General features: G+C 46.1%; 1 protein-coding gene across 2 annotated transcripts in view; it reads right to left on the bottom strand.

Annotated features, from left to right (window-relative positions):
* ATP23 (ATP23 metallopeptidase and ATP synthase assembly factor homolog) overlaps positions 1–26,867 on the bottom strand; it is a 71,382-nt gene that overhangs the window by 37,813 nt on the left and 6,702 nt on the right. For both annotated transcript variants that reach the window (XM_030216605.1, XM_030216606.1), the window contains 2 exons: positions 9,283–9,328; positions 9,098–9,179 (listed from right to left, as the gene is read on the bottom strand). In XM_030216605.1, coding sequence (XP_030072465.1) covers positions 9,098–9,179; positions 9,283–9,328 — 128 coding nt within the window. The remainder of the gene's footprint in view (positions 1–9,097; positions 9,180–9,282; positions 9,329–26,867) is intronic.

The following is a 26,867-nucleotide window of genomic DNA, read 5'->3' as shown; positions in this document are numbered from 1 at the left end:
AAACCGAGGCCGACAGACCATAAAATGCCGGATAAGGCTGCCCGGCAGCGGCTATGTTTGGATTGGCATATCACAGCAGCAGTTGAGGCTGCTCTGGGTAAAAAAACTGCAGATGATTTATGATCGAGCGGAAAAGGCGCTTAAAAGGTTGGACAGTGTGTGACTAGAATTGGATGCAGGGCTACAACGGATGTCGGATTTGGAAGACCACACTACAGCGCCGTTAGAGACTTGGGCGATAATGGAAAAGACTTTCAGAGTTGGAGGCCAAGTTGGACAATTTAGAGAACTGTTGTAGAAGAAATAACTTACGGTTAGTTGGCCTACCGGAATCGCTATCTGACAAAGGCCTCCCGACCTTTCTGGAAACATGGATTCCCCAAACTTTCAGCCTTGAAGATTGAATAAAAACATTATTGCATAGAACTGTGCACGGCGCTTCATCACAAGCAAATCTGCTTCGCTCTCATTTACCTGGCAAAATTGCAGGTAACGCATGGACATATTCAGACTTTTGAGAAAGTGGAGGATGCTCAGATCTTCCTACAGACATTGGATAACGGTGCACAATGAGGCATAAATATCAGCGAGGGAACGATAATTTGTTTGAAAGCATGTTGATGATGACACAGCCTAAGACAGTGATGGCGAACCTATGGCACGCGTACCAGAGAGGGCACGCAGAGCCCTCTCCTTTGGCACGCGCGCCGTCGCTGGTCCGTCCACTCTCCCTCTCTCCGAGCACCAGGCCGGCCTCCATTCCTCCCACCAAGCACCAGGGCGGGCGGCCTGATGCTTGTTTGGTTGGAGGGAGGGAGGCCTGATGCTGGATGCTGCTGCATGCTGGGTGGGAGGGAGGCCTGATGCTGGGTACGAGGGAGGGCTGGTGCTGGGTACGAGGGAGGGAGGCCTGATGCTGGGTGCTGCTGGGTGGAAGGGAGGGAGGGAGGGAGGCAGGCCTGATGCTCGGTGGGAGGCAGGCCTGGTGCTTGGTGAGAGGGAGAGAGGGCAGGGGGGAGAGGAGGGTGGCTGGAGGGGAGAGGAGGGTAAGAAATGAAGAAGAAAGGAGGAAAGTAAAGAAATAAATGGAAAGGAAGCCCTGGAAACGGAGTTAAGAGAACAGATAGAGAGAAGCAGAATCAGCGACTAGGACCAATATGGATAGAAAAACAAAATCACAGCAACCAGGTCCTCAGGGTTTTTCGACCCCCTCTGCAACTCTCGGCGCTTCAGCGTTGATTGAGAATGGAAACGGGCAGTGGTGTGCTGGTAAATTTTTAACAACAGGCTCTCTCCCCGGTCCACCTCGGCGCTCCCCCCCCCCCCCATCCACCACTGCGCTCACCCATCCACCTTGGCGCCCCCTGTCCACCACTGCGCCCCCCCATCTACCTCTGCACCCCCCCCCCCCCCAAATTGCAGAGCTGGCTATAGCCGGGGGGAGGGAGGGCAATGCATTACTCTCGCCAGGAAAAAAATATTAAATGATCCCAGGTTCCAATCTAATTCATGTTTAATATGGGATAAAATGCCATAAATAAGTAAATAAATATAAACTTTTAACGTTCAGCACCTGATTCTCAAAGTGGACATATTCCAAACACTATAATGAAAATAAAATGATTTTTTCTACCTTTGTTGTCTGGTGACTTTGTTTTTCTGATCATGCTGGCCCAGTATCCGATTCTGCTGCTATCTGTCCTCTTAACTCCATTTCCAGGGCTTCCTTTCCATTTATTTCTTTACTTTCTGCCTTTCTTCTTCATTTCTTGTCCTACATCCGTAAGTAAAAGCTGGGTCCTCCGCAAACTTGACTGTCCAGCGGATCCAGCTTCTGCCTATTTTCTTCATCCATATGCAGTTTTTCTCCTCTCTTCCTTTTCCCTCATCTCATCTCCTTCCTCACTCTTCCCTCCCCTCCAATTACCAAAACTGACACAGTTCAATCAATAAATCAAAAATAAAATTATTTTTCTACCTTTTTTTGGTCTGGTGTTTTTTCCCCTAATCGTATTGTTCCTAGTTTCTGCTTCTTCTTTCTTCTATCCTCTTAGTGTGCTGTCTGTCCAGAGCCTCCTGCCCATTTGCCATTTCTTTTCTGTATTCCTATCTTCTTCATTTCCTCATTGATTTTTTTCATACTCCGCTTTCTTCAATTTATTTTCCGCATCTTAAATTAAATGTCTCCTTCTCATCCTCCAGTCTTCAAGCTCCCTCTTCCTACTGTTTCTATCTAGCTCTCCATCTGTCCCTCACCCTCGTCAAACATCTCTCCTCTTTTCCCTTCTTCTTAAACCACATCAGGCATCTCTCCTGTCTTCCTTTTCCTCATGACGTTATGTCACCCTGATCTTCCCTGTCACCTACCTCCATGTTCAGTACGTCCTCCCATCTCCCTTTCCACTATGTCCAGCATGCCCCCCCCCCCCCCAGTTTCCCATGTTACTCCATTTCCAGGATCTCCCCCTTCCACCTTCTTCTGTGGCCAGTATATCCTCCATCTACTTTTCCACAATACCCAGTGTGTCCCCCTGATCTCCCCTTCCAGTTGGCTTCCAGCATCTTCTCCTGATGTCCCTTTTCACATGGCCTCCTCTCCAGCATCTTCCGCCAATCTCTCCTTCCATTCACCTCTCTCTAGCGTCTACCCGCCTCCTCACCAACATTTCCCCAATGTTTCCTTCCACCTGCTATCCCGTTTGGGTAGAGGGTGGAATAGGGGAGGGAAGGAGGTGCTAGATGCTTGGACATGGTGGCAGCTGTGATGGGGCAATCCAGTGCAGCAAGCTTTAGGTGCCCCTACACTTGAGCCCTCTAAGCCCAGTTTCCCTATTCTTTTCCCCCCCGAGTCCAGCATATCCCCTTTCCCAAACCAAGAAGGTCTGTCATTTTTCTTCTCCCTCCCCTTTCCCATGTATTCCTACATTTCCCTTCTCTGTCTGTCTTTCTCTCCTCCTTCCCCATCCAACATTGCCCCTTCTTGCCCCCCTCCCTATTCCCTTCTTCCTGGTGTCCAGCAATGCATATCCCAACCCACAACTGTGTGCCATCTTTCTTCTCCCTCCCTTGCCCCATATATTCCAGCATCCCCCTCACTCCTTCCATGTCCAGCTTTATCCCCCCCCCCCCCATCCACTCCCTTCCCTCAAGCCTGTTCTCATGCCATTGCTGGACTTCCCCTGCCCAACGTGTTGAAGGATCAATCTCTCTTTCTCTCCCCTCCCCTGTTCTGCTTTGTCCCTTCATGCACTCTTCCCCCCGCCCCCCGCTCCCTCACCTCAAACCTGTCCTCGTCTCGTGGATCTTTCCCAGTGCAGCCAGAAGTAGAAACGGCAGATGCGGAGCCTCGTGCTGTTGTGAATCAAGTTGGAAGAGCCGCCCCCTTCTTGGCAGCAGGAAGTGCGTGAGAGCGAGGGAGGGTGCATCCGGCAGACAGAACCCCCCCCCCCCCCCCGCTGTAACAACGGAGTCTGTAACCAGCTGGTTTTAGTTTCTGCTCATCGGGGCTCTACTGTGAAGGAGCTGCAGGGCAGTACTAGGACAGATCTGAAGGGAGAGAGCGGGCGGGGGAAGAAGAAGGGGAGAGAGATACTAGAACACTTTCAGCAGGGAAGGGACAAGGGAGAGTAATGCATTCAGTCCAGCAGCGTTGGGGAGGGATTCACCACTGCGGCTGCTGCTGCGACGCTAACAATGAAGGAATCAACTATTTACCCCCCAGAGTGGCGGGTTGCGCCGCCCCTGGGAGTCAGCTCGCCTGCCGGAACAACCGGCTCGCAAGAGCTTTAAAAATTTAACAAACGGCTCTTGCGAGCCGGTGCGAGCCGGCTCCAGCACACCACTGGAAACGGGACTTCCCTGAGCCCCGTGGAACGAGTTGCTCCACCCCAGCCTGGAGGGGAGTTGCTGGCAGCTCTAACAAGGAAGGAAGCCAAAGGGGCCCAGCCTGACCTGTTTGAGGGAGTGTCTGCAGTAACGGAGGCTGAATCTCAACGCCGAGAACTATTGCTACAATCAGCTTCAAAGGTATTGCCCCAGGATATAGTTTCTAAACTTGCTCGTGTTGAAGATCAACCTCACCCTTCTCCAGCCATTAGTGGTGTGAATAGACCAGCAACTGTGACATTAGAGTCACTATGGGATATAGTTTACAGCGTTCACACTTCTATGCAAACTACTTTAAAAATGAATATTTCTGACATAAAGACTCTTTCTGAGGCTGCCCTGCTTCAGGCGCAGAAGACTGCACAGCAAACCTTAGATTTGGAGACTGTGAATACTAAAATTCAAGAAATGGGATCTGTAGAAATGGCTTTGGTTAAGGATAATAATTTCCTACATAAAAGATTGGAGTACCTGGAAAACCAGGCTAGAAGACAACCTCAGGTTTCTTAATTTTCCCAAATCGCCTTTAATTTCCCCTTTGGACATGGTTAAAAAATATATGATTGATATTCTTGGAATGGATAAGGACTCACTGCCTCCCCTTACTCGGGCTTATTACATCAGGAGTGGTGGAGTGGTGGAAGAAAATCCCCTGATAGCAGGGGAAGGAGTGGATCTTACTTCTTTCCTTGAAAGTTCATTGGAGATAATTACTTAGAGGTTGACTCTGCTTGTTACTTTTGTGCTGGAGCCTGATAGGAATGCCGTATTAAGGCTTTCCTTGAGACACTTAGAAAATCTGTTTTTGGGCTCAAAAATTCGTATTTTTCCTGATCTCTCAAGGCCTACACAGATGAAACGGAGGGCCTTTTTGGAACTCCGCCCTAGGGTGGTGGCACTGGGAGCAACTTTTATATTACGTTTTCCTTGTTATTGTAATGTAATGCTTGAGGGTAAACAGTTTCAATTTGTAGACCCAGAACAGTTAAAACAATTTCTAGATGCTAGAGTGGAATTGAATGTTGTGTGCCCTCCCTAAATGCAGGCTGGGGTCTGAACCAGAGGTTGCAACCACTAGTCCGTAATTATTGCTATATGTTTTACTTTAAATTCTAAATTCTTGGATTCCAAATTTCCTAAACTTGTGGACAGAAAGGCTGTTAATGATATTTCCTTTTATTTTTTTTTTTGCCTCTTGTATAAATGCCAATTGCATATTCACGTATTGTGATGATATATTGAAATATATAAATAAAGAAATAATTTAAAAAAAGAAGAATGGGGAGGCTTGGACTACCAAACCTACATTTATACAACTAGGCGTGTCTGCTTAGACATCTAGCGGATTGGATGTTGGGCTCAGAAGATTATATGCCCTGGGTGATAGAATGGGAACTTTTTCGATCCCTTCACCCTCATTATCTTCTCCATATAGCCTTTGGAAGTATCCCCAAGAAATGGTGGCGTATACTGCTACACTCAATGAGACATACTTGGTAATACTTGGTAATTTTATTGCACCGGAATCCTTCTTGTACAGGTATACCACCACTCATAGGAAACCCAGATTTTCGTCTGGGAATACAGAAGGGGATTTTTCCATCGCTGGGCATCTAAAGGTGTGGTCTTTGTAGATCTTTCATTAGAAATGGGCACTTTGAAATCTATAGATGTGTTACAACAAAGCTTGTGAGGATACAGATTGGACCATTTTACATATCTGCAAGTCTCCACTTGCGTGCTGCATCTTTTGCAGCACAAATGCTCTAGAGGTGTGTTCCAGTTACAAAAACTTTTTTTTCTTTTCCTTGGGGAACTCTCAATCCTGTGTCTAACCTATGAAAGATGGTTAATCTTAGCGATACCAAGTAGCAGTTAAGAACACCTGGCCCAGAAATGAAATGCAGAATTGGGGGTGGGAGCTTGAGAGGTAGACATACTTAAATTTTTGCAGGTGATCCCCACATTTCTATATAGTGCTCAGTACAGGGAAAGTCTCTCTATGGATATGTATTAAATGTGGCTTATCAGAGGTCACCTTATCCCATGCGTTGTAGGCCTGCCCCCTCATCCCATGCGTTGTAGGCCTGCCCCCTCATCAGAAGGTATTGGATAAGGCTGATAGGATATTGTGCTCAACTGCTGCACAGAATCATAGATCTTTCCCCCAAAGATATACTTTTTTCAATATGTAGAGAGTGGGGGGTCCACTTGGGCAGGCAGAATGCTCATTTCTGTACAAAACTAGCGTTGTAGGTAAAACTTTTGCAACACTGGACGACAGCACCACCCACATACTGGCATTGGAGAAACGCATTGCATACCTTAATGGTTCAGGAGGCTCAAGATGAATGTCATACTTTGAAGAGGAAGCAGAGATTTTGGGCTGTATGGGAGCCCTATGTTCAATTGTTAACACATAGCTTAATCTTGAATCAGATGTCACTGTAGTTAACCCACTGGACTTAATTAGTTGGGGGGGGGGGGGGGGGGGGGGGGCGGGGGTGGATATGGGAAGTTCAGGCTCATGCCTATGTTAGTAATCAGGGTGGTGAACTATAACAGCCCAAGTTCCTCATTTATTCATCAGATAATTAGAAAGATATGATTAAATTTACGAAGCTTATGTCAATTAGTTCAATCTAATACATATCTATATTTACAGATATACTGGGGGGGATATAGGCAGGAATGTGGGAGGACAGTTAGCTATACCACTGTTTAGCTAGTTAAAATAAGCTATTTCTTTGTACTTTGAATGTTTACTTGCAATCCAATAAAAAGATTTCACATAAAAATAATGGGCAATATAGGTGATCCTTGCAGCACACCACAGTTGAAATTCCATGGTAGTGAAACTACATTCCCCATTCTAACCTGAAAGTTCTCACAGTTAGGAATCCATTAAGCTAGTGAGACACAGAAACTACTATGCCTATCGCATCTAATATCCAGGAGAGAATCTCATGATCAATTACATCAAATGCTGCTAAGTCAAGTCAAACTGGATTAGTAGTACTTGATGACCTCTATTAATCCAATATTTCTTTCAGCTCTTATAGCACAAAGAACTGTTTCACTGCTAAAATACTTCCTAAAACCAGATCGAGACAAAGATAAGACATCATACTGTTCTAAATACTCCACAGTTTGCTGGGTGACTATTGCTTCCAGTATCTTTGCAAATAGGGGTATAGACATTACCGGTCTGCAATTAGTAACTTGTGAAATGGGCCCAGATTTATTCTTCACAATTGGTGCAAGATTGGTATGTCCCAGATAACCGGGATAGTGCCCTAATTTTAAACACAGATTCAACCAGGCTGTAAATCATTTTAGAAATGAGGACTCTTTAATAGATTAAGTAGGCAAAACTGAGCTTCTCTGGGTCCCTAACACAAGTGGATACATACCTGACATCAAAATCCCTTATGGGAAGTACGAACTCCCCCTCAAATCACAAGTCAGGAACCTTGGAATACAGTTAGATTCAACACTTACTTTGATTCACCAAATCCAGGCAACCTTCAAGAGCTATTTTCTACTACTTGCGACAGCTATGCTGCCTCTCTCCTTACATTGAGAAGGTAAATCTTATCCCAGTTGTGCATGCCATGATAACATCAAGACTGGATTACTGTAATGCACTATACAATGGTCTGACTACAAAGGGCCTGCACCAGCTCCAGTTGATTCAGAGTGCAGCAGCAAGACTCAGAGGGTTGTAACGTGACCACATCACACCATTTTTGCAAAAACTTCATTGGCTACCAGTACAATACAGGGTGAAATTTAAAACCCTATGTCTGATCTTCAAGGCCCTGAAAGGAAATAGCCCTGAGTACCTGAAAAATAGGATGATCCTCCACACACCACACTAAGGTCCTCCAAAGGCCTTTCACTAACCACACCCTCTCCAAAAGACTTTACACGATGTGATACCCGTAAGCGAGCCTTCTCCAGAGTAGCCCCCACACTCTGGAATGCACTGCCTAAAAGGCTCCGCTTAACACAAGACTGTCTCTAATTCAGGAAGCAGGTGAAAGCTTGGCTCTTCAACCAGGCCTTTACTGGAAGAAGTAACTAACTTTCTAGTCTCACTCACACACAAAAGGAGTGACTCGGGCTGCATATACTGCAGCAGGACATGTTTATCTACTCCTACCCTAGCTGAGGTAATATTTAACCATCTCTCCGTCCTCATGTGCAACTTTCTTTAAATCAGTCACCTTACTTTCTAACTCTTCCTACTGTCTTACCTATCTATATGTTACATCTTTGCTCTACCCTTCACTATCAATTATAATGCTCTATTAATTACATATTGTGTTGACGTTAGTATACCATACTTTGTATTATTTGCATATTTTTACTGCTGTAATTGCCTATTGCTCATGTTTGACCTATTCTTACTGTACACCGCCTTGAGTGAATTCCTTCAAAAAGGCGGTAAATAAATCCTAATAATAAATAGCAATAATAAATACCAAACTGCAATGTGAGGAGTATTTTAATAATAACCTTTTAGTCTCTTCTAAATTAATAGAACTGAAAGAGATCCATATCCTATTTCTGTGGATCAGTGAAACAAATCCCTACTTTAACACATATTGAATTGAATTTTGTACACAGCTGAATGTAAAAAAACAAGCGTGAAGGCTTTTATAAGGCACTTTCCCCCGGATTTTATATAGCACAGCTAGATTTCCATGCAGAAATCCAAGTAACTTCTATAACAACGCAAGTAACTTAATTGGCTTAGAAAGCTAATCAGCATTGTTAACAGCAGTTAGCAAGCAATAATAAAGCACTAATTGGCAATAATTAGAATTTATGCGCACAAATTCCTAAGCATATTCTGTAATACACTGCACTTAAATTTTAATGTGCACAGGCAAAAAGGGGGGTGGTTAGGGAAATGGGTGTTTTGTGGGCATTCCAAAATGTACGTGTGGTGTTACAGAATATGGCCCAGTGCAAATAAAGCTACGCGCTGGCATTTACGCTATATTTTCATTGGAGTAAATAGCTGCACGTAGTTTTAGGCGCAGTGAGGTCCTCCTAGGCGTATTCTACATACTGTGTGTAAATCTAGGCGCCACTGATAGAATACGCCTAGGTGAAAATATTCACTGTACTGAATTTTTGGGCATCATATATAAAATCTGGCCCTTTATCTCCCTACTATAGAACTATGCAGTTCGGTGCCTACCTCAGAAGTTGCAGCATCAAAACCTCCACTGACACATCCATCACATTCTTCACAAGAGAAATGCCGATCCTTGTAAACAGTGCTGAAAGGTAGTTAAATGTACAATTTCAATATAGGATCACTAGGAAATCATGTCACACAAGATACATTCAAAATAAACGCAGCTTTACACAAGAGTAACTTACCAGCCCGAGTACTTCATAGCATCAAGAAGCAGCTTTGCATATGGGCCTGAAAAAAAAAAGTATGGCTTGAATCAGATTCTCTAGAAAACATGTATAAATAACATTTTGAAAACCCAATTATGGCCATTTAAAAATGTATTATGTTATCAGCACCTCTAGTTTGTATGATATGAAAAGTTTTAGTACAGTGATTCTTGTAGTAAGCCTTGAGTATGCCCTTGTCAGTATCATTATCAGGATCCAAAACAGGGCTAATTTTACAAAATCATTTTCCACGTGAATCTAAATGCCCTCAAACACCAACTGGTGGCACATACTTTGATGGTAGGCATGTATAGAATGATGCTTTGGCACAGTTAAAAAATATACACTAGAGAGTTGCACAGGGATAGAAATCTAACCTGTCCCTACTGGAATCTAGTCATTCCTGTTGGGAAGCTAACCTGTCCCCATGGAGAAGCTAACCCATCCCTGCCTCATGTAAATATATTTTGTATTGTACTTTATTTATTTATATTGATTTTAATTTATGTGTTTGTAGGCTCCTGAGGAAGGCCTTTGTGGGCAGAAACACGACTCGTGTCGAGTCTCTGGATGTTTCAATAAAGGTGTTATTTTGGACATCGTTTGCTGCCCTTTCCTTTGTCATCCTTGCTGTGACTGTTTCTTGTGTGTGTCTACAAGGGTTACTTTTCTTCTGTTTTCCTGTCATGTAATCTCCTCCATCCTAGCCCCCTGGCCTGCCTTGCTGCAGTCACCTTAACCCCTCTCAAGAAAGCCAGATTCTATAAGCAGTAAAAATACTAGTATGTAGAATAATTTTCTTCTGTACTCTGCTTAATACAAAATTAAGATACACATATCCATGAGCAGCATGTCCCCCTCTCCTCTCCATCCCCTTCTATCCCATGTGCTCTATTTCTCCTTTTCCCTTCCCCACGCCTCCAAGTACGTCCCTGTGACAAAATGCCTAGCCACCCGCCTAGGGTTACCCTGCGGCCACTTAGAAGGGTCTATCCCTAGCACAGCTCAGGTCCACTTCCACCTGCTGCTTGTGCTCTACACTAGCACCTTCCTCCCACCAACTGGATCACAAACACCTCTGGGCAAGTCTCCTGTTCTCAAATTATCCCCAGTGATTTCTAGGTTACTGGAGGCCCTGGTGGTCTAGTGGATGCTTCAGGGAAGGAAAGATCCCCAGTCTTTCCTATCCACTGCCGATGACCCTCTTGCTGCCGTACTGCTTCTTTAAAATGGGTGCCGAGACTTCCAGCTGTGGCCTTGTAAGAATTCCACGGAAGTCTCAGCAGCAATTTTAAAAATGAGGCGACAGCGAGAAGAACAGCGCCAACGGGCAGGAAAGATTGGGGATCTTTCCTGCCCCAAAGAATCCAGTAGGCCACCAGGGTGGCTTGAGTTATGTGCTGGGAGGGCATACTGTGGCTCAGGGGAGGAGAGACAAAGCTCAGATTGCCATGCATTTCTGTGGGGACCCCGCAAGACCTGGGTCTATGCCCATGGGATCCCCGCAGACCTGGGTCCATCCCCGTGGGATCCCTGCGGGACTCCCACGGCACCCGCATGAATCCCACCATCCCCACTCCTGTGCAGCTCTCTAATATGCACACAGATTACAATAATCTACATATATGTGAATAATCGAGAGATGAGCATTTATACCTACTTAATATAAGGTGTACAGGTCTGTACCTGGAAGGTAAACACAACTTACGCTGTGTATGCTACAATTTAAGACACAGATGTCTATGTATCTTTATGCAATAGTGCTTAAGTAGGTGCTTACTTGCTCTCTTAAACCAGTCACCCTGTTATACTAAGTTAGAAACAGTTTGAGTGGAAGGTGACAACATGCAGTTGTAAACAGAGTGCACTCTGAGGAAAGGGATGTTACCAGTGGTATGCCATAAGGATTGGTCCTTGGGCTAGGTTTTTTTTAACATTTTTGTGAATGATAATGAGGAAGGGCTGTCTGGTGAAGTTTTCCTCTTTGTGGATGATACTAAAATCTGCAATAGTATAGACACTTCTGATAATGTAGATAGCATGACGAGGGAGCTAGTAAAGCTTGAAGAATGGTCTAGAATTTAGCAGCCAAAATTTAATGTTAAAAAATGAAAGGTCATGCATTTGGGCTGCAATAAACTGAGGGAGTATAGGGGGGTGAAGTACTTCTGTGCATGAAAGAAAAATGGGACTTGGGGGTGATTGCATCTGATGATCTGAAGGTGGACAAAAAGGTAGAGACGATGACAGTAGAAGTCAAAAGGATGTGGGAGAGGAATGGCCAGCAGGAAAGGGGAGATGATAGAGTCTCTGCATAAGTCTCTTGGTAAATGCCAGGATCTGGAGGCAAGATGGCGGCCTGAAGGGAGCAGTGAGAAGTTGCTCCGAACCTACCTACCTTAGTTTCCTCGGAACGCTGTTTCTTCTTTCTATGCCTAAGAGGAGGGGCAGACAGTGCGCTAGTCCCGCAGCGCCAGTCACGCCAATGGTGGGTTCTCTGAATCGTTTTTCTCCAGGCACATAATCGGGATCCATGTCTTCGTTACTGGAAAATACGGGGAGAAGTCTGCCGCGCTCCCAGCTAGAAGCTGAGACATCGCTGAGTCCCGAAATACGGACAGCACCTCCCATGCCGACAGACACGCCCAGAAGGGGCCAGGAAACCCTTAGCTCCCAAGAAGTACTAGAGCTTCCAGGCGCGGGATCTAGCTTGGGGAGTGTACCGCCGAATAACGCCACACAGAAAGTCGCGGCTCAACGGGAAGAAAAGGCTCTCGAAGAAAACAACTTGACGAAAAAGACAACTCTCAAAAGGAACCTTTGGCTGATTTTGGCTCACTAAGTAAGCCTTTCATACAAAAAAAAAAAAAAAAAAAAAAAGACAGATGCTATTACCTTAGACGCTATTTGGGAGGCCCTTATAGGTTTAGAAACCTCTCCTTCTCAAAAAAAACTTTTGTCTTTAATTCAGCAATCCCAAATTTCATCAGAACAATAACCAATATTAGAAAATAAAATACTAACTATGGACAAAATGGTGGGGACTAACACAAAGGATATACAATCTCTTTAAAAAATTCAGCTAAACTTGATAAAAGAGAATTTGATTCTCCAGAACAAAATTGAAACTTTGGAAAACCAGCAAAGGTCGAAAACATTAAGACTAATAAATTTTCCTAAACGGGTTTCAATAGCTCCTCTCATAACTTTCAAAAAATACTTGTCAAACTTTGAAGATACCAGAACAAGCTTATCCCCCGATCTCAAAAATTTATTTTCTGTTACCCTATACAAAAGAGGAAACTGATCAATTGGTTGAAGGGACTGAAGTACCCTTTGAGACTTTGAATTTTAATTTAACATAGATATTAGAAGATGATAATTTGGGTGTAACACCAGCAACACTTATAGTGACATTTGTATTACAACTGGATAGAGATTGGGTATTGAACCAATTTTTTCTTCATAGAGATCAGCCTTTTCTGAATTGTAAAGTTAGAATGTTCCCGGATGTTTCTAAAGCGACCCAAAAGAGGCGTCAGGAGTTTCTTAGATTACGCCCAAGAGTTATACAATTGGGCGATCTTTTCTGTTGAATTTCCCCTGTAAATGTGTACTAAAACTAAACTCAGTTAAATATATATTTATTTATTCACTGCATTTGTACCCCAGATTTTCCCACTTATTTGCAGGCTCAATGTGGCTTACATAGTACCGTCAAGGCGTTTGCCCAGTCGGTTGATAACAGATTTAAGGTTGTAGAGTGATCGTATGAGTTATAAGTGGAGAGTCGCAAGGGATGAAGATTGCTTGTTGTCCAGTACGATTATAGTCAAGCAGTGTTGCTGGGTGAAGAGGTTTACGTGGGGGTCATTGGGGTAGGCCATTTTGAAAAGGTTGGTTTTTAGTGATTTCCTGAAGTTCAGGTGGTCGTGCATTGTTTTCATAGCTTTTGGGAGGCCATTCCATAGTTTTGCGCTTATGTAGGAGAAGCCGGATGCGTGGGTTGTTTTGTATTTCAGTCCTTTGCAGTTTGGGTAGTGTAGGTTTAGGTAGGATCTTGACGATTTGATTTTGTTTCTTATTGGCAGGCCAAGTTTAGGTGGCAGAACCGGTGGTGGGAGGCGGGGCTAGTGGTTGGGAGGCGGGGCTAGTGCTGGGCAGACTTATACAGTCTGTACCAGAGCCGGTGGTGGGAGGCGGGACTGGTTGGGAGGTGGGGATAGTGCTGGGCAGACTTATACGGTCTGTGCCAGAGCCAGTGGTGGGAGGCGGGGCTGGTGGTTGGGAGGCGGGGATAGTGCTGGGCAGACTTATACGGTCTGTGCCAAGCTGGTGGTGGGAGGCGGGGATAGTGCTGGCCAGACTTATACGGTCTGTGCCCTGAAGAGGACAGGTACAAATAAAAAGTAGCACATATGAATTTATCTTGTTAGGCAGACTGGATGGACTGTGCAGGTCTTTTTCTGCCGTCATCTACTATGTTACTATGTTACTATAAGGTCTGTCAGGTAACCTGGGACTACGCTGTATATGGTTTTGTGGACTAAGGTACAGATTTTGAAGGTAATCCGTTCTTTGATTGGGAGCCAGGGCAACTTTTCTCAAAGAGGTTTGGCACTTTCGAAGCGTGTTCTGTTGAATATCAGCCTGGCTGCTGTGTTTTGGGCGGTCTGTAATTTTTTCATGAGTTGTTCCTTGCAGCCTGCGTAGATTCCGTTGCAATAATCTGCATGGCTTAGGACCACTGATTGTATTAGATATCGAAAGGTTGCTCTTGGGAAGAAAGGTTTTAATCGTTTGAGCTTCCACATTGAATAGAACATTTTCTTTGTTACTGAGTTTACTTGGGTCTCGAGAGTAAGGTTGCGATCAAGTGTGACACCGAGTATTTTCAAACTGTCCGAGGTTGGGAGGGTACGTCCTGGAGTACTTATGGTTGTGGGTTTGTACTTATGTTGCGAGGAGAGGATGAGACAATGTGTTTTTTCAGTGTTTAGTTTTAGTTGGAATGAGTTAGCCCAGGAGTCCATGATGTTAAGGCCATCATTGATTTTATTGGCTATTTCTGTCAGATCATGTCTGAAGGGGATGTAGATTGTAACATCATCTGCATAAATGAATGGGTTAAAGCCGTGATTGGATAAGGACTGTGCTAGTGGAATCATCATCATGTTGAAGAGTATTGGTGATAGCGGTGATCCCTGGGGTACACCGCGTACTGCTTTCCATGGTGGTGATATATTTGACTTTGATTTTACTTGGTAAGTTCTGGTGGTTAGAAAACCTTTGATCCAATTGAATACATTTCCTTCAATCCCAAAGTGGCTTAGCAATCTTAGTAATATGTTGCGCTGACCATGTCGAATGCGCTCGATATATCGAACTGGAGGAGGAGTATGCTTTTGCCTACTGCTATCTCCTCCTTGAATTTGGCCAGGAGGGTGACTAGGACAGTTTCAGTGCTGCGGTGGGATCGGAATCCAGATTGTGAATTATGTAATATTGAAAACTTGTCCAGGTAGGCTGTAAGCTGTTTAGTCACCAAGCTCTCCATCAGTTATACTATTAATGGGATAGACGCAACTGGACAGTAGTTGGTGAGATCATTTGTGTTTTTCTTGGTGTCTTGTGGTATTGGGGTGAGTAGGATGTTGCCATGTTCTTTGGGGAAGAGACCTTGTTGTAACATGAAGTTTAGGTGTGAGGTAAGGTCTGCTATGAAGTGTTCTTTTGGATTCTAAGACAGCTGTGACCCCTTCAACACAACCAAGAGTAGTAATTACATCGACTCCGTAATTTAATAATAAGTAATCCTGGCACCTCCTTTCTAGCCTCATATTTCTTTATGGAAGAGTTAATCTTTATATATCCACAGATATTGTGATTCCTCCTTTATTGTGGACTAAAGATCTTTAAAAAGTTCATATTCTTCTTAATTGTGATTTGGAATAGCAATAATTATCTTTTCTGTATCAAGATGTGTTCTTGTATTAATCTGTAAATTTCTTTAAACAAATGTCTCTTGGTAAAACCCCCATTTAGAGTACTGTGTATAAATCTAAAAAAAAACAAAAACAAATAAACTGGAATAAATCAGTCCAGAAGGCAGCTACTAAAATGGCCAGTAATCTTTGTCAAAGCGTATGGAGACTGACTTAAAGATCTCAATATGTATACTTTGGAAGAAAGAGACAGTGGGACATATAACAGAGACATTTAAATACATTTCTGGCATAAATGCATAGGACTTGAGTCTCTTTCAATTGAAAGGGAACTCTAGAATGAGGAGGCATAGAAGGAAGGTGAAGAGAGAGAGTCAGGAGTAAGCAAGAAAATACTTTTTTTTACAGAAAGGGCAATGGATGCGTGAAACGTGGAAATGGTAGCGGCAAAGACTGAGTTCATGAAAGCATGGGACAAGCACACAGGGGGGGGGGGGGGGGGAAATTGTATACATGGCATCTAAAAAGTCCGCACGGTAAACATTTCTACCTGAGCGATGCTTAAATTTATACATGGTATACAGACTACGCCTAGACAGACCTCACTGCGACTAAAACTATGCACAGCCATTTACACCAACAAAAATGTGGTGTAAATGCCGGCACACATTTACGCGCACTGGGCCATATAATATAAAAAGGCAAATAAAGTTTTGAAACACCAATTTCCCTGCCCTTTTTTGCCTGCGCGCATTAGAATTTAGGTGCAGTACATTACAGAATTACACTTAGGGATTTGTGCATGTAAATGTTAATTAATGCCAATCAGTAATTATTGCTTAAGTGCTGTTAACAATGCTGATTAGCTTGTTGAGCCAATTAAGTTACATGCGTTGTTATAGAATCTGCCTGGATTTCCGTGCAAAAATCCAGGGGATAATGTGTGAGAGAGAGGAAGAGATAGTAGATAATAGGGATGGACAGACTGGATAGGCACTATCAGGGCTTGACAAATTCTCAGTGCCAGGTCACCATGACGTTTTGGAGCGATGGGTCTGTCATGGGGAGCTTCTGTCCGCTCTACACAGTAACTGGGCTCTCCATATACTTCAGCCACACAGTGCAGGGGGTTCAGGAAGTCTCTTGGGACTTGAAACCGCAAGACTTCCCCAACTTCCTGCACCGCATGACTTAAGTATATGGAGAGCCTGATCGTCATGCAGGGCAGACAGAAGCAGTATCAGGCTGCACTGTGAGTTGTAGGGGTATCTTCCTGCTATCTCACATTTGCTGGTTTGAGGCCTGTCCACAACTGAACTAATATGGATTCTACAGCCTGTGGTCTGAACCATCAGAAACTAGCTTTCTACAAACAACAATTACTTTGTGGCACAGCTATGCTGCTGAGTTCATCAAGGACATATGTCTATGTGCACTGGCTGTCCACCTGTCTCCTGGGAGCATGTGGAAGAGTGAACTTCTCAAGAACATTGTCTTCCATAATAACTGTGAACGACAGAGGGGAGTTTGTTATATATAGGCTCATCACGGATGTTATTCTAGCTGGACGTACACAATCCCTTTTGACATGACCGTGTGCTTCAGTTTCAGCCCGGGAGAAAAGAAAGAGACAGCTTTTTGCTGAAGCCCTGTAAAAAAAACAGTTGCGTTTAATAACTGGTGAACAGCTGTATGTCTGGATCTCCTCAGATACTTTTTAGGAAGTAAACAAATGTTTAGTTAGTATTATAATCGATCTATATTTCAGTTATCTGTTATTATTGTTTGCTGATTGTACTTTGTTCCACAGTTTTTTTTTTTTTAATTTACATTTGTACCCCGCGCTTTCCCACTCATGGCAGGCTCAATGCGGCTTACATATACAGGTACTTATTTGTACCTGGGGCAATGGAGGGTTAAGTGACTTGCCCAGAGTCACAAGGAGCTGCCTGTGCCTGAAGTGGGAATTGAACTCAGTTCCTCAGTTCCCCAGGACCAGAGTCCACCACCCTAACCACTAGGCCATTCCCTCCCATTTTTAATACAATAAATATTTAATACAATAAACAATATTTAGTTTATTGCCTCTCTGTCTGGACTGATAAAGAATCCTGGTGGTTTGTGTGTTGGGTCTGTGAGTGCTTTCTGGATACTGAGAGACCACTGGGAGTGTGGCCTCCAGTAACCTAGAGATCACTGGGGATAATTTGGGAGCAGGAGACTCGCCCTGTCAGTGGGAGGAGGGTGCTAGTGTACAGCACAAGTGGCAGGTGCAGGCAGGCCTCAGCTGTGCTGGGGATAGACCCTCTAAGTGGCTGTGGGGTAACCCCAGGCGAGTGGCTAGGCGTTTCGTGACAGAGACACACTTTTGGCCTGAACACCAGTGAACTGTGATTCCTTGTACTGAGAGCTGACAAGGTCTGTACAATCAGTATACAGAGCAAAGATCTTGGATTTTATTCCTGGACTGGGACAGACTCTCATGTACTCTGCTGGAAGCTAAAAGGAGGAATCCGATCACCAAAAGCCTGAAACCTACAGACCAACATGAGAAGTTCTGGGAGAAGAAGACATTTCTCTGGTCAGCGAACATTATTTTGCTTTGTGCTTTGTTTTGGGAACTTAAAGAGTGGGGTTTAAAGGAGGAATTGTAGGTTAGTGATAGGCAGAATAAAAATATAAAACAAACAAACTTTATCAGCAAATCTCCATACTCTCTCCCCCTTAGTTTTGAAACTTGAACTTTATATCACAACATTAACAGACAGCCTCTAGCAGGACCTAGTTTAGTCTTAGGGGGGGAAAGAAAAGAGAGAAAAGCAAGCATTACTAGTTTCCATAGTGTACAACCCTTTTCCCATAGTTTTTAAACTGAAATTTTCTCTAGAAGTAGACACTTTTCCCATAGTTTAAAACAAACTTTTTCTACAGGTAGAAACTTAACAGCCAAAGGACTTTTAAAAGGATAGAAGGAAGGTTTAAATCTTGTTCTAAAAGACTGTTACTTTCTGGTTTTTTTTTTTTTTTGGTTGCTGGAGAGGTAGAACTGCTACTGCCCTGAATTAGCTGTTAATTAACGGTAGAAGTAGAATATTTGCAAAGGTTATTAAGGGCAATCTGATTAATGAGTTTGTTCAAAAGGGTCTGTTTGAAGAAGTCCCTTAGATTCAAAACTACCTAAAGAGGACAGGTCCCAATTAACTTTCTTTCTGAGAAGTTCTAAGAGGACATTTCTCTGGTAAGTGAACATTATTTTGTTTTGTGCTTTGGGAATATAAAGATTGGGGTTTAAAGGAGGAATTGAAGGTTAATGATAGGCAGAATAAAAATATAAAAAGGCAAACTATCAACTAATCTCCATACTCTTTCCCCCCTAGTTTTAAAACTTGAACTTTGTACCACAGCATTAACAGATAGCCTCTAGCAGGCACAGCAGGACCTTGACCGGATGGGAAGAAGCCGCTCCAAAACACACATTCTCCTGTGCAGCCACGTCAATTCTATAATGTTTCGAGAAGGAATGCCACAAAGCCCAAGTAGCTGCCTGACAAATCTCATCCAGAGAGAGCACACTCGTCTGTAAAGTCACTCCAGACTGAAAAAACTGAAGAAAAGGATCTCGACATGACAATACTTGGATCTCTGAGACAAGCCAAAGCCATAGTTACTAGAAAACTCTTACACTACTTCGAGTGTAAGGTCTTTACCTGATGCTAGTCACAACGGCTCAAAAGGCGCCTTCAGCACCAGATTGAGATTCCAGGCCACACATGGGTGGCAAAGCGGAGGACGGAGATGAAGAACACTCCACAAAAACTGTGCCACATCTGAATGTGCTGCCAGGGAGGAACCCGATACGCATCCCCTGAAACATGCCAGAGCCACAACTTGAACCTGGAGCAAGTTGTAGGCCAAACCCTTCTGCAACCCCTCCTGCAGAAAAGCCAACATCTGCAGCACTGACACCAGAAAAGGAGACCATGCGCGTTTTGCACACCATGCCTTAAACGTATGCCACACCTGGGCATATGCTATCGTAGTGGACTGTTTCTTAGCCAGAAGTGCCTATCACTGCATCTGAATAGCCCTTCCTCCTCAATCATGACCTCTAAAGAGCCAAGCTGTAAGACCAAAGTGGGAGCGATCCTCCCTTTGAACTGGACCCTGATGCAGGAGACCCCGCAAGAGCGGAAGCCAAAAAGACGCCTCCGCCAGGAGTCTGACCAAGTCCATGTACCAAGAACAGTGTGGTCAATCAGGAGCCCTATCCTGTGGAGAACCCTCCCAATTAAGGGTCACGGAGGAAAAAGACAAAGGAGTGCGAACTCTGGCCAGGGCTGCAGCAGAGCATCCATCCCTGCGGACCCAAGTTCTCTTCTTCTGCTGAAGAACCGGTCCACTTTGGTGTTCACCCTGGTCGCCATCAGGTTGATCTCTGGCATTCCCCACTTCTGGCAGAACTGAAGAAACTCTGAGACGCAAGAAAACCAAGGACTTGCACAAGAAAAAAACCAACAGGCAAAACGCAGAATTGGAAGAACAATACCAGAATGGATAAAGCAAAGGTAGTTTATTCTGTCACATCCTTCGCTCCCTCAGGCTGCTCCTCTGTGGGAAGCAAGGGCCGGGAGGAAAGTTCTGCAGCCAGAGAGGACTTACCCGATGGTTCCCCGGATGGCCGGCTATCTCGAGTACAGTCGGGGCCGAGCCGGTATTCCTTGCGGCGATGGCCAGCCTTTTTAGAACCGCGGCCAAAAGCCAGGACCCGTCACAGCGATAGCCGCCCTGTCCGCGGCCCGTGGGCCGGCGATCGCGGCTTCCAGGCTCTCAGTCGCCGGCTACGGAGTTCGCGCTTGCACTAGCAGGGAAGATGGCGCTGAGACGCGATGGCCGGCGTCTTCTCCATCTTCGGGCACGGGAACCCGAAGCTCCGCCTCAGAGGGGCCAGATTGGGATGCCGGTGCTGTAGCTCCGCCTGAGAGGCTGGACGGAACCAACCAGAGGGATTTCTTCAGTAGCCGGGTTCCGATTGGCCGGCCATGTCGGCTGGGGCTGGGCGGCTGAATGCTGACAGTATTTAAGGAGCGGGGCTGAAACAGGAAGTTGCCTCAGGTTCTATTTCCCGAGGCCAGTCTTCGTGTGCTCCTGTTCTCTGTGCGTTCCCTTGTTTTCTTGGTTTGACCTTTGGACTGTTACTGGACAACCCTGATAGCTGCCTGCCCTGACTTGTTGCCTGTTTTTGGACGACTCTGTTAGCCGCCTACCTTGACCTGCTGCCTGTTCCTGGACTTCTCTGACTTTCCACCTGCTCCCTTCGCTCCCGGTTCCAGTGCTGGGTCAGTCCGTCAACCCCGTGGTTCCGGAAGTCCTGTTGGCTGCCTGCAGCTGGGGGCTCAACCCTCGGTGAACGGCGGTCGCCGCGGGTGAAGACTTGGGGTTGCACGGCTGTCCTCTGAGGTCCTTCGGGGCCTTACGGGACCTAAGGGCTCACTTTCTTCCCAGACAAGACAATTCCTCCAAAATATACAAGTCCCAGCTAGATATCCTCCTCACAGGCTGTGTTAGAGCGTAAAAGTCTTCATCAGGAGAATACTGCTAAATCTTCTAAACTGATTCTGCACAATAAAAATGATGATGAAGATGACAAAGTCAATGCTGGAGAGAACTTCAGTATTCAAGCTGCTGGCATGCCCGCCAACTAAAAAGTGGGCATGCATCCAACACCAAGTCCCATTCTGCCAAATTGAGATGATTACTGATAAAGTCTGCCTGAACACTGTGCTGACCGGCAATGTGTGCTATTGATAGGCACAGGACATGATTCTCTGCCCACTCCATAAGGCCACTCGCCTCTGCCACCAACATCATAATCTGTGTTCTGCCCCGTCAATTGATGTAGGCCCTGCAGTCGTGTTGACCAAGAGAACGCAAACTGTCTGGCCCCTCGAGCAACTCCTGAAAGGCCAGCAATGCGTTGAACACCGCACGAAGGTCCAGAAGATTGACAGGCCACACCACTTCCATCGCAGACCAGAGCCCTTGCGAATAACAATGGAGACAATGAGCCCCCCACGAAGGTCCAGAAGATTGACAGGCCACACCACTTCCATCGCAGACCAGAGCCCCTGCGAATAACAATGGAGACGAGCCCCCCACTTCAAGAGCCTGGCATATATATGACTACCACCACCCACTGCGGAAAGGCCAACTGCATCCCCGGCTAAAGGTCGGAGTCACGAAACCACCAGCCCATGTTGTGTTTCGCCCGTGGCAGCCACAGAAGTAGATGCTGGTACTACTGGGACACCGGTGACCACCTGCACAGGAGTGAGTGTAGCAAAGGGTGCATGTGAGCTCTCGCCCACGGCCCTCCAGAGTTGCCGCCATCAACCCCAACACCTGAATGTAATCCCAGGCCTGTGGGCTCAGCAACCTCAGCAGACTACGCACTTGAGCGAGAAGCTTGATCTTCCTGCCCTCTGGCACAAAAACTCATTCCTGCACCACGTCAAAGCAAACTCCCAGTCAGTCCAATGTCTGAGAGGGCACCAGATCACTTTTTGAGAAGCCGATCATCCAGCCTAGAGACTGCAAGAGCGCCAGGACCCAGTAAGAAGCCATGTGACTTTCCTACTCCAGTGTCGCCTGGATTAACCAATCGTCGAGGTAGGGATGCACCCTACCTTCCTTCTACAGAAATGCCGCCACTACCATAATCACTTTAGAAAATGTGTGAGGAGCAATAGTGAGAACAAAAGAAAGGGTCAAAAACTGAAAATATCTTCCCAGAACTGCAAACCTAAGATACTGCCGATGTGGAGGACAAATAGGGATGTGCAAATAGGTCTCTTTCAGATCTAGTGCTCCGGAAGCGGCAGATAAAGTGAGACCACGACTGTATCAGCGGGAGCCGCCAAAATGGCGCGCACCATGAGGCTCCACACAGGAAACCACCTGTCAGAAGTCGAAGCAACATCTGCAATCAAGGCATCCGTGCATCCTGCCCTGCAAAACTCTGCTGCGGATTGTCTCTTCATGCAGCGAGAACAGCACCTGTCTGTGCTGCCATATCGCACCCCGTGAAGCACCGACGGAGCAAACCAGAGAAAGAACCACTCGCCACACAAAGTGAAATGGACCTCCAACAGAAATGGAGTCTCCCGAGAGGGGCCCACTGCCCAACCGGCACTCCAGGCTCACCGGAGAAATAAACTTCTCAGGCACAGTATTTCTGTGTCACTCTTTTTTTTGAACACCGTATGAAAAGATGCTCGCTTGTTTTGTTTTTTTTTTTGTTTGTGAGGAAGGCAAAGGCAGACCATTGGGAGAAGGGGAACAGCGGGGTAGCAGGGACCTGGAAACCAAGTACACCATCACAGCTGGCTCCTTTGGCCACACATCCCCTGGCACAATGGCTAGGACTAGCCCAGGAGCCCCCCTCAAAGTGTATAATTCAGGAGCTGGAGGAAATCCATCCACACCTGCAGGAGACAGAGATATACCGAATGGCTGAGGGGCTGGACGTCCAGGATCACTGCCTTCGCTTCAGTGTTCTCCATCTCCACCTGCTGGTAGACTGATATAACCCACCAGTTTCTGGATTCATTTGCTGCAGAGGCTAAGGAAATTCCATTTTACCACAGGGCTAAATACAGTTAAATGCAATCATCTTCAAGAGAATGTCTTCAGCATCATAACTGAAAATAATGTAAACAGTGAAGAGGCAAAAAAATGAATGATTTAGACAACTACAGAATTCGAACGCACTGTAAAACATAGAACAGAAACCTAAATATCTAAGAAGAGGCTGTATTTCCCCTCTGTACCATGTCTTTTATTCTCATCCTGAAATCCACCTGCTCTGTTTCTTACTACTCTTGCTGGTGTACATCCTGTTTCTTCATTTTTTACCCCATTTATCATTTCCCCAAACCATTTTTACAAAAACTCCTTATATATTTATGTAAATTACCTCATTGCCTTCCTCTCTACAATTAACAAGAATCTCATGCCTCCATCTCCAAACTCTCAGCTCCTGTTAACCAACTGAACCAACACCCTTCCAGCTCACTGGATTTTTGTACATGCTCTCTCCATTAAATCAGAGACTTTCTGAAGCATTCCCTCCCCCATTCTGTGAAGAAATGGTTGCACGAGTAATAAAAGAAGCAGTTGATGCATGACCACAGGAATAGATTAGGAGGAAGGGCAAAATTGTATGGATATCAACTGCTCCGGAACCCTGGATCAAATTGTATGTTTCACCGAGTCCTTAGGTACAGAGAAGCTAACACAATCTGTACAGGAACAAATTTAAGGGAAAATTAGGTTCATACCTTGGTAATTTTCTTTCCTTTAGTCAGCGGCCTATGGTCAGCTAGCTCCACTGCCTCTTTAGTATTTGACGCTTCCAAAGCAGTATAACAAACCGCAATGGGAATAACATGAACTTTCCTCACAGCGAACGATGGCCCCATAACAAGGGCATGAACTCAAAAGGAGGGAATGAACACGTCCTCCTCGTTGTATTTATGGAGGGAATACACATCCTCCTGGAGGGAATGAATTCAACCTCCTAAACATGAACTGGAGGGAATTAACTCATCCTCCTATAAGTGAACAAGAATCCTGAAGACTGTTTTCCAACTGTCTCCCAAGGAAGGATTAGAACTTCAGGAAATAAGAACAGAACCTGAAACAGATTCACATCATACAGACAATCATACAGGGAGGGCTCATGGCTTCATCTGCTATGACTAAAGGAAAGAAAATTACCAAGGTAAGAACCTAATTTTCCCTTCCTTGTCATCAAGCAGATGAAGCCATTACGTATGGGATGTATCAAAGCAATCCCTATATAGGGTGGGAACAAGTCACACCACGCACTAGCACTTGTGCTCCAAAACGCGCATCCCTCCTAGCAGCCACATCCAGCCTGTAATGTCGGGCAAATGAGAGCTTCGAAGCCCATGTTGCTGCACTGCAAATCTCATCAAGAGAGAGTGCTCCAGTTTCAGCCCAAGAGGAAGAAATCGCTTTTGTAGAATGTGCCTTAAAGGCTACAGGCGGAGGCCGGCCGGCAAGCAGATAAGCTGAAAAGGTAGCTTCTTTGAGCCAGCGGGCAATAGTGGCTTTAGACGCTGGAGACCCTCTGCGAGAACCTGATAGTAAAACAAACAAATGATCAGAGGTCCAGAAAGAATTAGTAACTCGCAGATATTGCAACAGAGTCCTGCGCACATCCAACTGGTGCAACTGCCCAAAGGATTCTGGAAACTCCTCCTTAACAAAAGAGGGTAGAAAAATAGGCTGGTTTAGGTGAAACGCTGAAACCACCTTAGGCATGAAGGAAGGCACGGTACGAACCGTGACCCCTGACTCTGAAAATTGCAGAAATGGGTCTCGACAGGACAGCGCCTGGAGTTCTGACACCCGTCTCGCCGAAGTAATATCCACCAGAAAAACGGCCTTTAGTGTCAAATTTTCTCTGAAGCTCGCCGTAGCGGCTCAAAAGGAGAACCCTGCAGAGCCTTCAAAACTAGCCCCAGGTTCCAAGCTGGACAAGGTGCCCGCACGGGAGGACGGAGCCGAAGCACCCCTCTAAGAAACCGTGCCACATCTGGATGAGCAGCTAAAGACACGCCTGCAACCTTAACATGAAGGGAGGCCAATGCTGCCACTTGCATCCGCAGGGAATTATAGGCCAAGCCTTTTTATACACAATCCTGCAAAAAGTCCAGAATCGGAGAGACAGGAGCCCGCATGGGTGTGATCGCTTTGGAAACACACCAAGCCTCAAACTGGCGCCAGATCCTGGCATAAGCCACGGAAGTGGACCGCTTGCGGGCCTGCAGGAGAGTGGAAATAACATTATTGGAATAGCCTTTGCCTCTCAATTGCAATAGCCATGCCGTAAGACCAAAACGGCAGGCGTCCTCCAAGGCCACCGGTCCCTGCGACAACAGGTTCGGTACCAGAGGTAAAGGAAGGGGAGCCTCCACTAGCATCTGTCGGAGGTCCGCATACCAAGGCCCCCTGGGCAAATCCGGGGCGATGAGAACCACTTCTGGGTGAAGCCAAATCCGCAGGAGCACACGCCCTATCAAGGGCCACGGAAGGAACACATACCAGAGGCCCAGAGGCCAGGGCTGAGCCAAGGCATCCAACCCGGCTGAGCGAGGATCTCTCCGTCTGCTGAAAAGCATGGGACTTTGGCATTTGAGCTTGTCGCCATAAGATCCATTACGGGCTTGCCCCATTTGGCACATATCTGCAGGAATACTTCGTCTGCCAGTTCCCATTCCGCTGGATCGATTTGATGCCTGCTTAGATAATCGGCTTGCACGTTGCTCTGACCTGCAATGTGAGCTGCCGACAGAAACTGTAGATGCAGCTCGGCCCAGTGGCAAATCTGTTTGGCCTGCGTGGCCAGCGCTCTGCACTGAGTGCCGCCTTGTCGGTTTATGTAGGCCACTGTTGTCATGTTGTCCGACATCACTCTGACAGCCAATCCTTCCAGGGTCACTTGAAAAGCCAGAAGCGCCTGAAACACCGCTTTCAACTCTAGGCAATTGATGGACCACTCCGACTCGTCGGGTGTCCAAAGACCCTGGGCATGCTTCCCCTTGCAATGTGCGCCCCAGCCCTTCAGGCTGGCATCTGTCACCACTAGGCACCAATCGGGGAGCGCCAGCGGCATTCCTCGCCGCAGCATGCTGTCTGAGAGCCACCACTCCATGTTGAGTTGGGCCACAGGGAGCCAAGAGAGTCTGCATTGATAATCCTGAGATACTGGAGACCATCGTTGAAGCAGGGAATACTGCAGAGGTCTCAGGTGCGCTCTCGCCCAGGGCACCAAAATCCAAGGTGGCCGTCATCGATCCCAACAGCTGGACAATGTCCCAAGCTTGCGGGCGGGGCATACTCAGGAGCAGACGGACCTGATTCTGAAGCTTGCACCGCCTTTGCTCGGGTAGGAATACATATCCCGAGTCTGTATCGAACCATGCCCCCAAATATTCTAGAGATTGCGAGGGGGTCAGGTGACCTTTGGCTACATTGACGACCCAGCCAAGAGATCGCAGTACTGAGACCAATCTGGCTGTAGCTTGATGGCTCTCTGTTGCGGAGTCCGCTCTGATGAGCCAGTCGTCTAGGTACGGGTGAACCCGGATACCTTCTCGCCTGAGAAAAGCAGCTACTACCACCATTACCTTGGAAAAGGTTCGGGGAGCTGTGGCGAGGCCAAAAGGCAAGGCCCGGAACTGGAAATGTTTTCCCATCACCGCAAACCGCAGAAACTTCTGGTGCGGGGGCCAAATTGGAATGTGCAAGTAAGCTTCTTTCAGGTCCAGAGACGTGAGAAACTCTCCTGGGTGTACCGCCGCACTGACGGAGCGCAGGGTTTCCATGTGAAAATGCCGCACTCTTAGGGACTTGTTTAATTCTTTTAAGTCCAGAATAGGGCAAAAAGACCCACCTTTTCGCGGCACCACAAAGTAAATGGAGTAGCGGCCGCAGCCGATATCGGCAGGAGGCACCGGGGGAAACCGCCCCAATGTGAATCAAACCTTGTAAGGTCTCCTCTACCGCTGCCCGTTTGGCGGCAGAACCGCA

The sequence above is a fragment of the Microcaecilia unicolor genome, chromosome 10 (assembly GCF_901765095.1).
Source record: "Microcaecilia unicolor chromosome 10, aMicUni1.1, whole genome shotgun sequence".
Taxonomy (NCBI): domain Eukaryota; kingdom Metazoa; phylum Chordata; class Amphibia; order Gymnophiona; family Siphonopidae; genus Microcaecilia; species Microcaecilia unicolor.
This window is presented reverse-complemented; position numbering and strand designations above follow the sequence as displayed.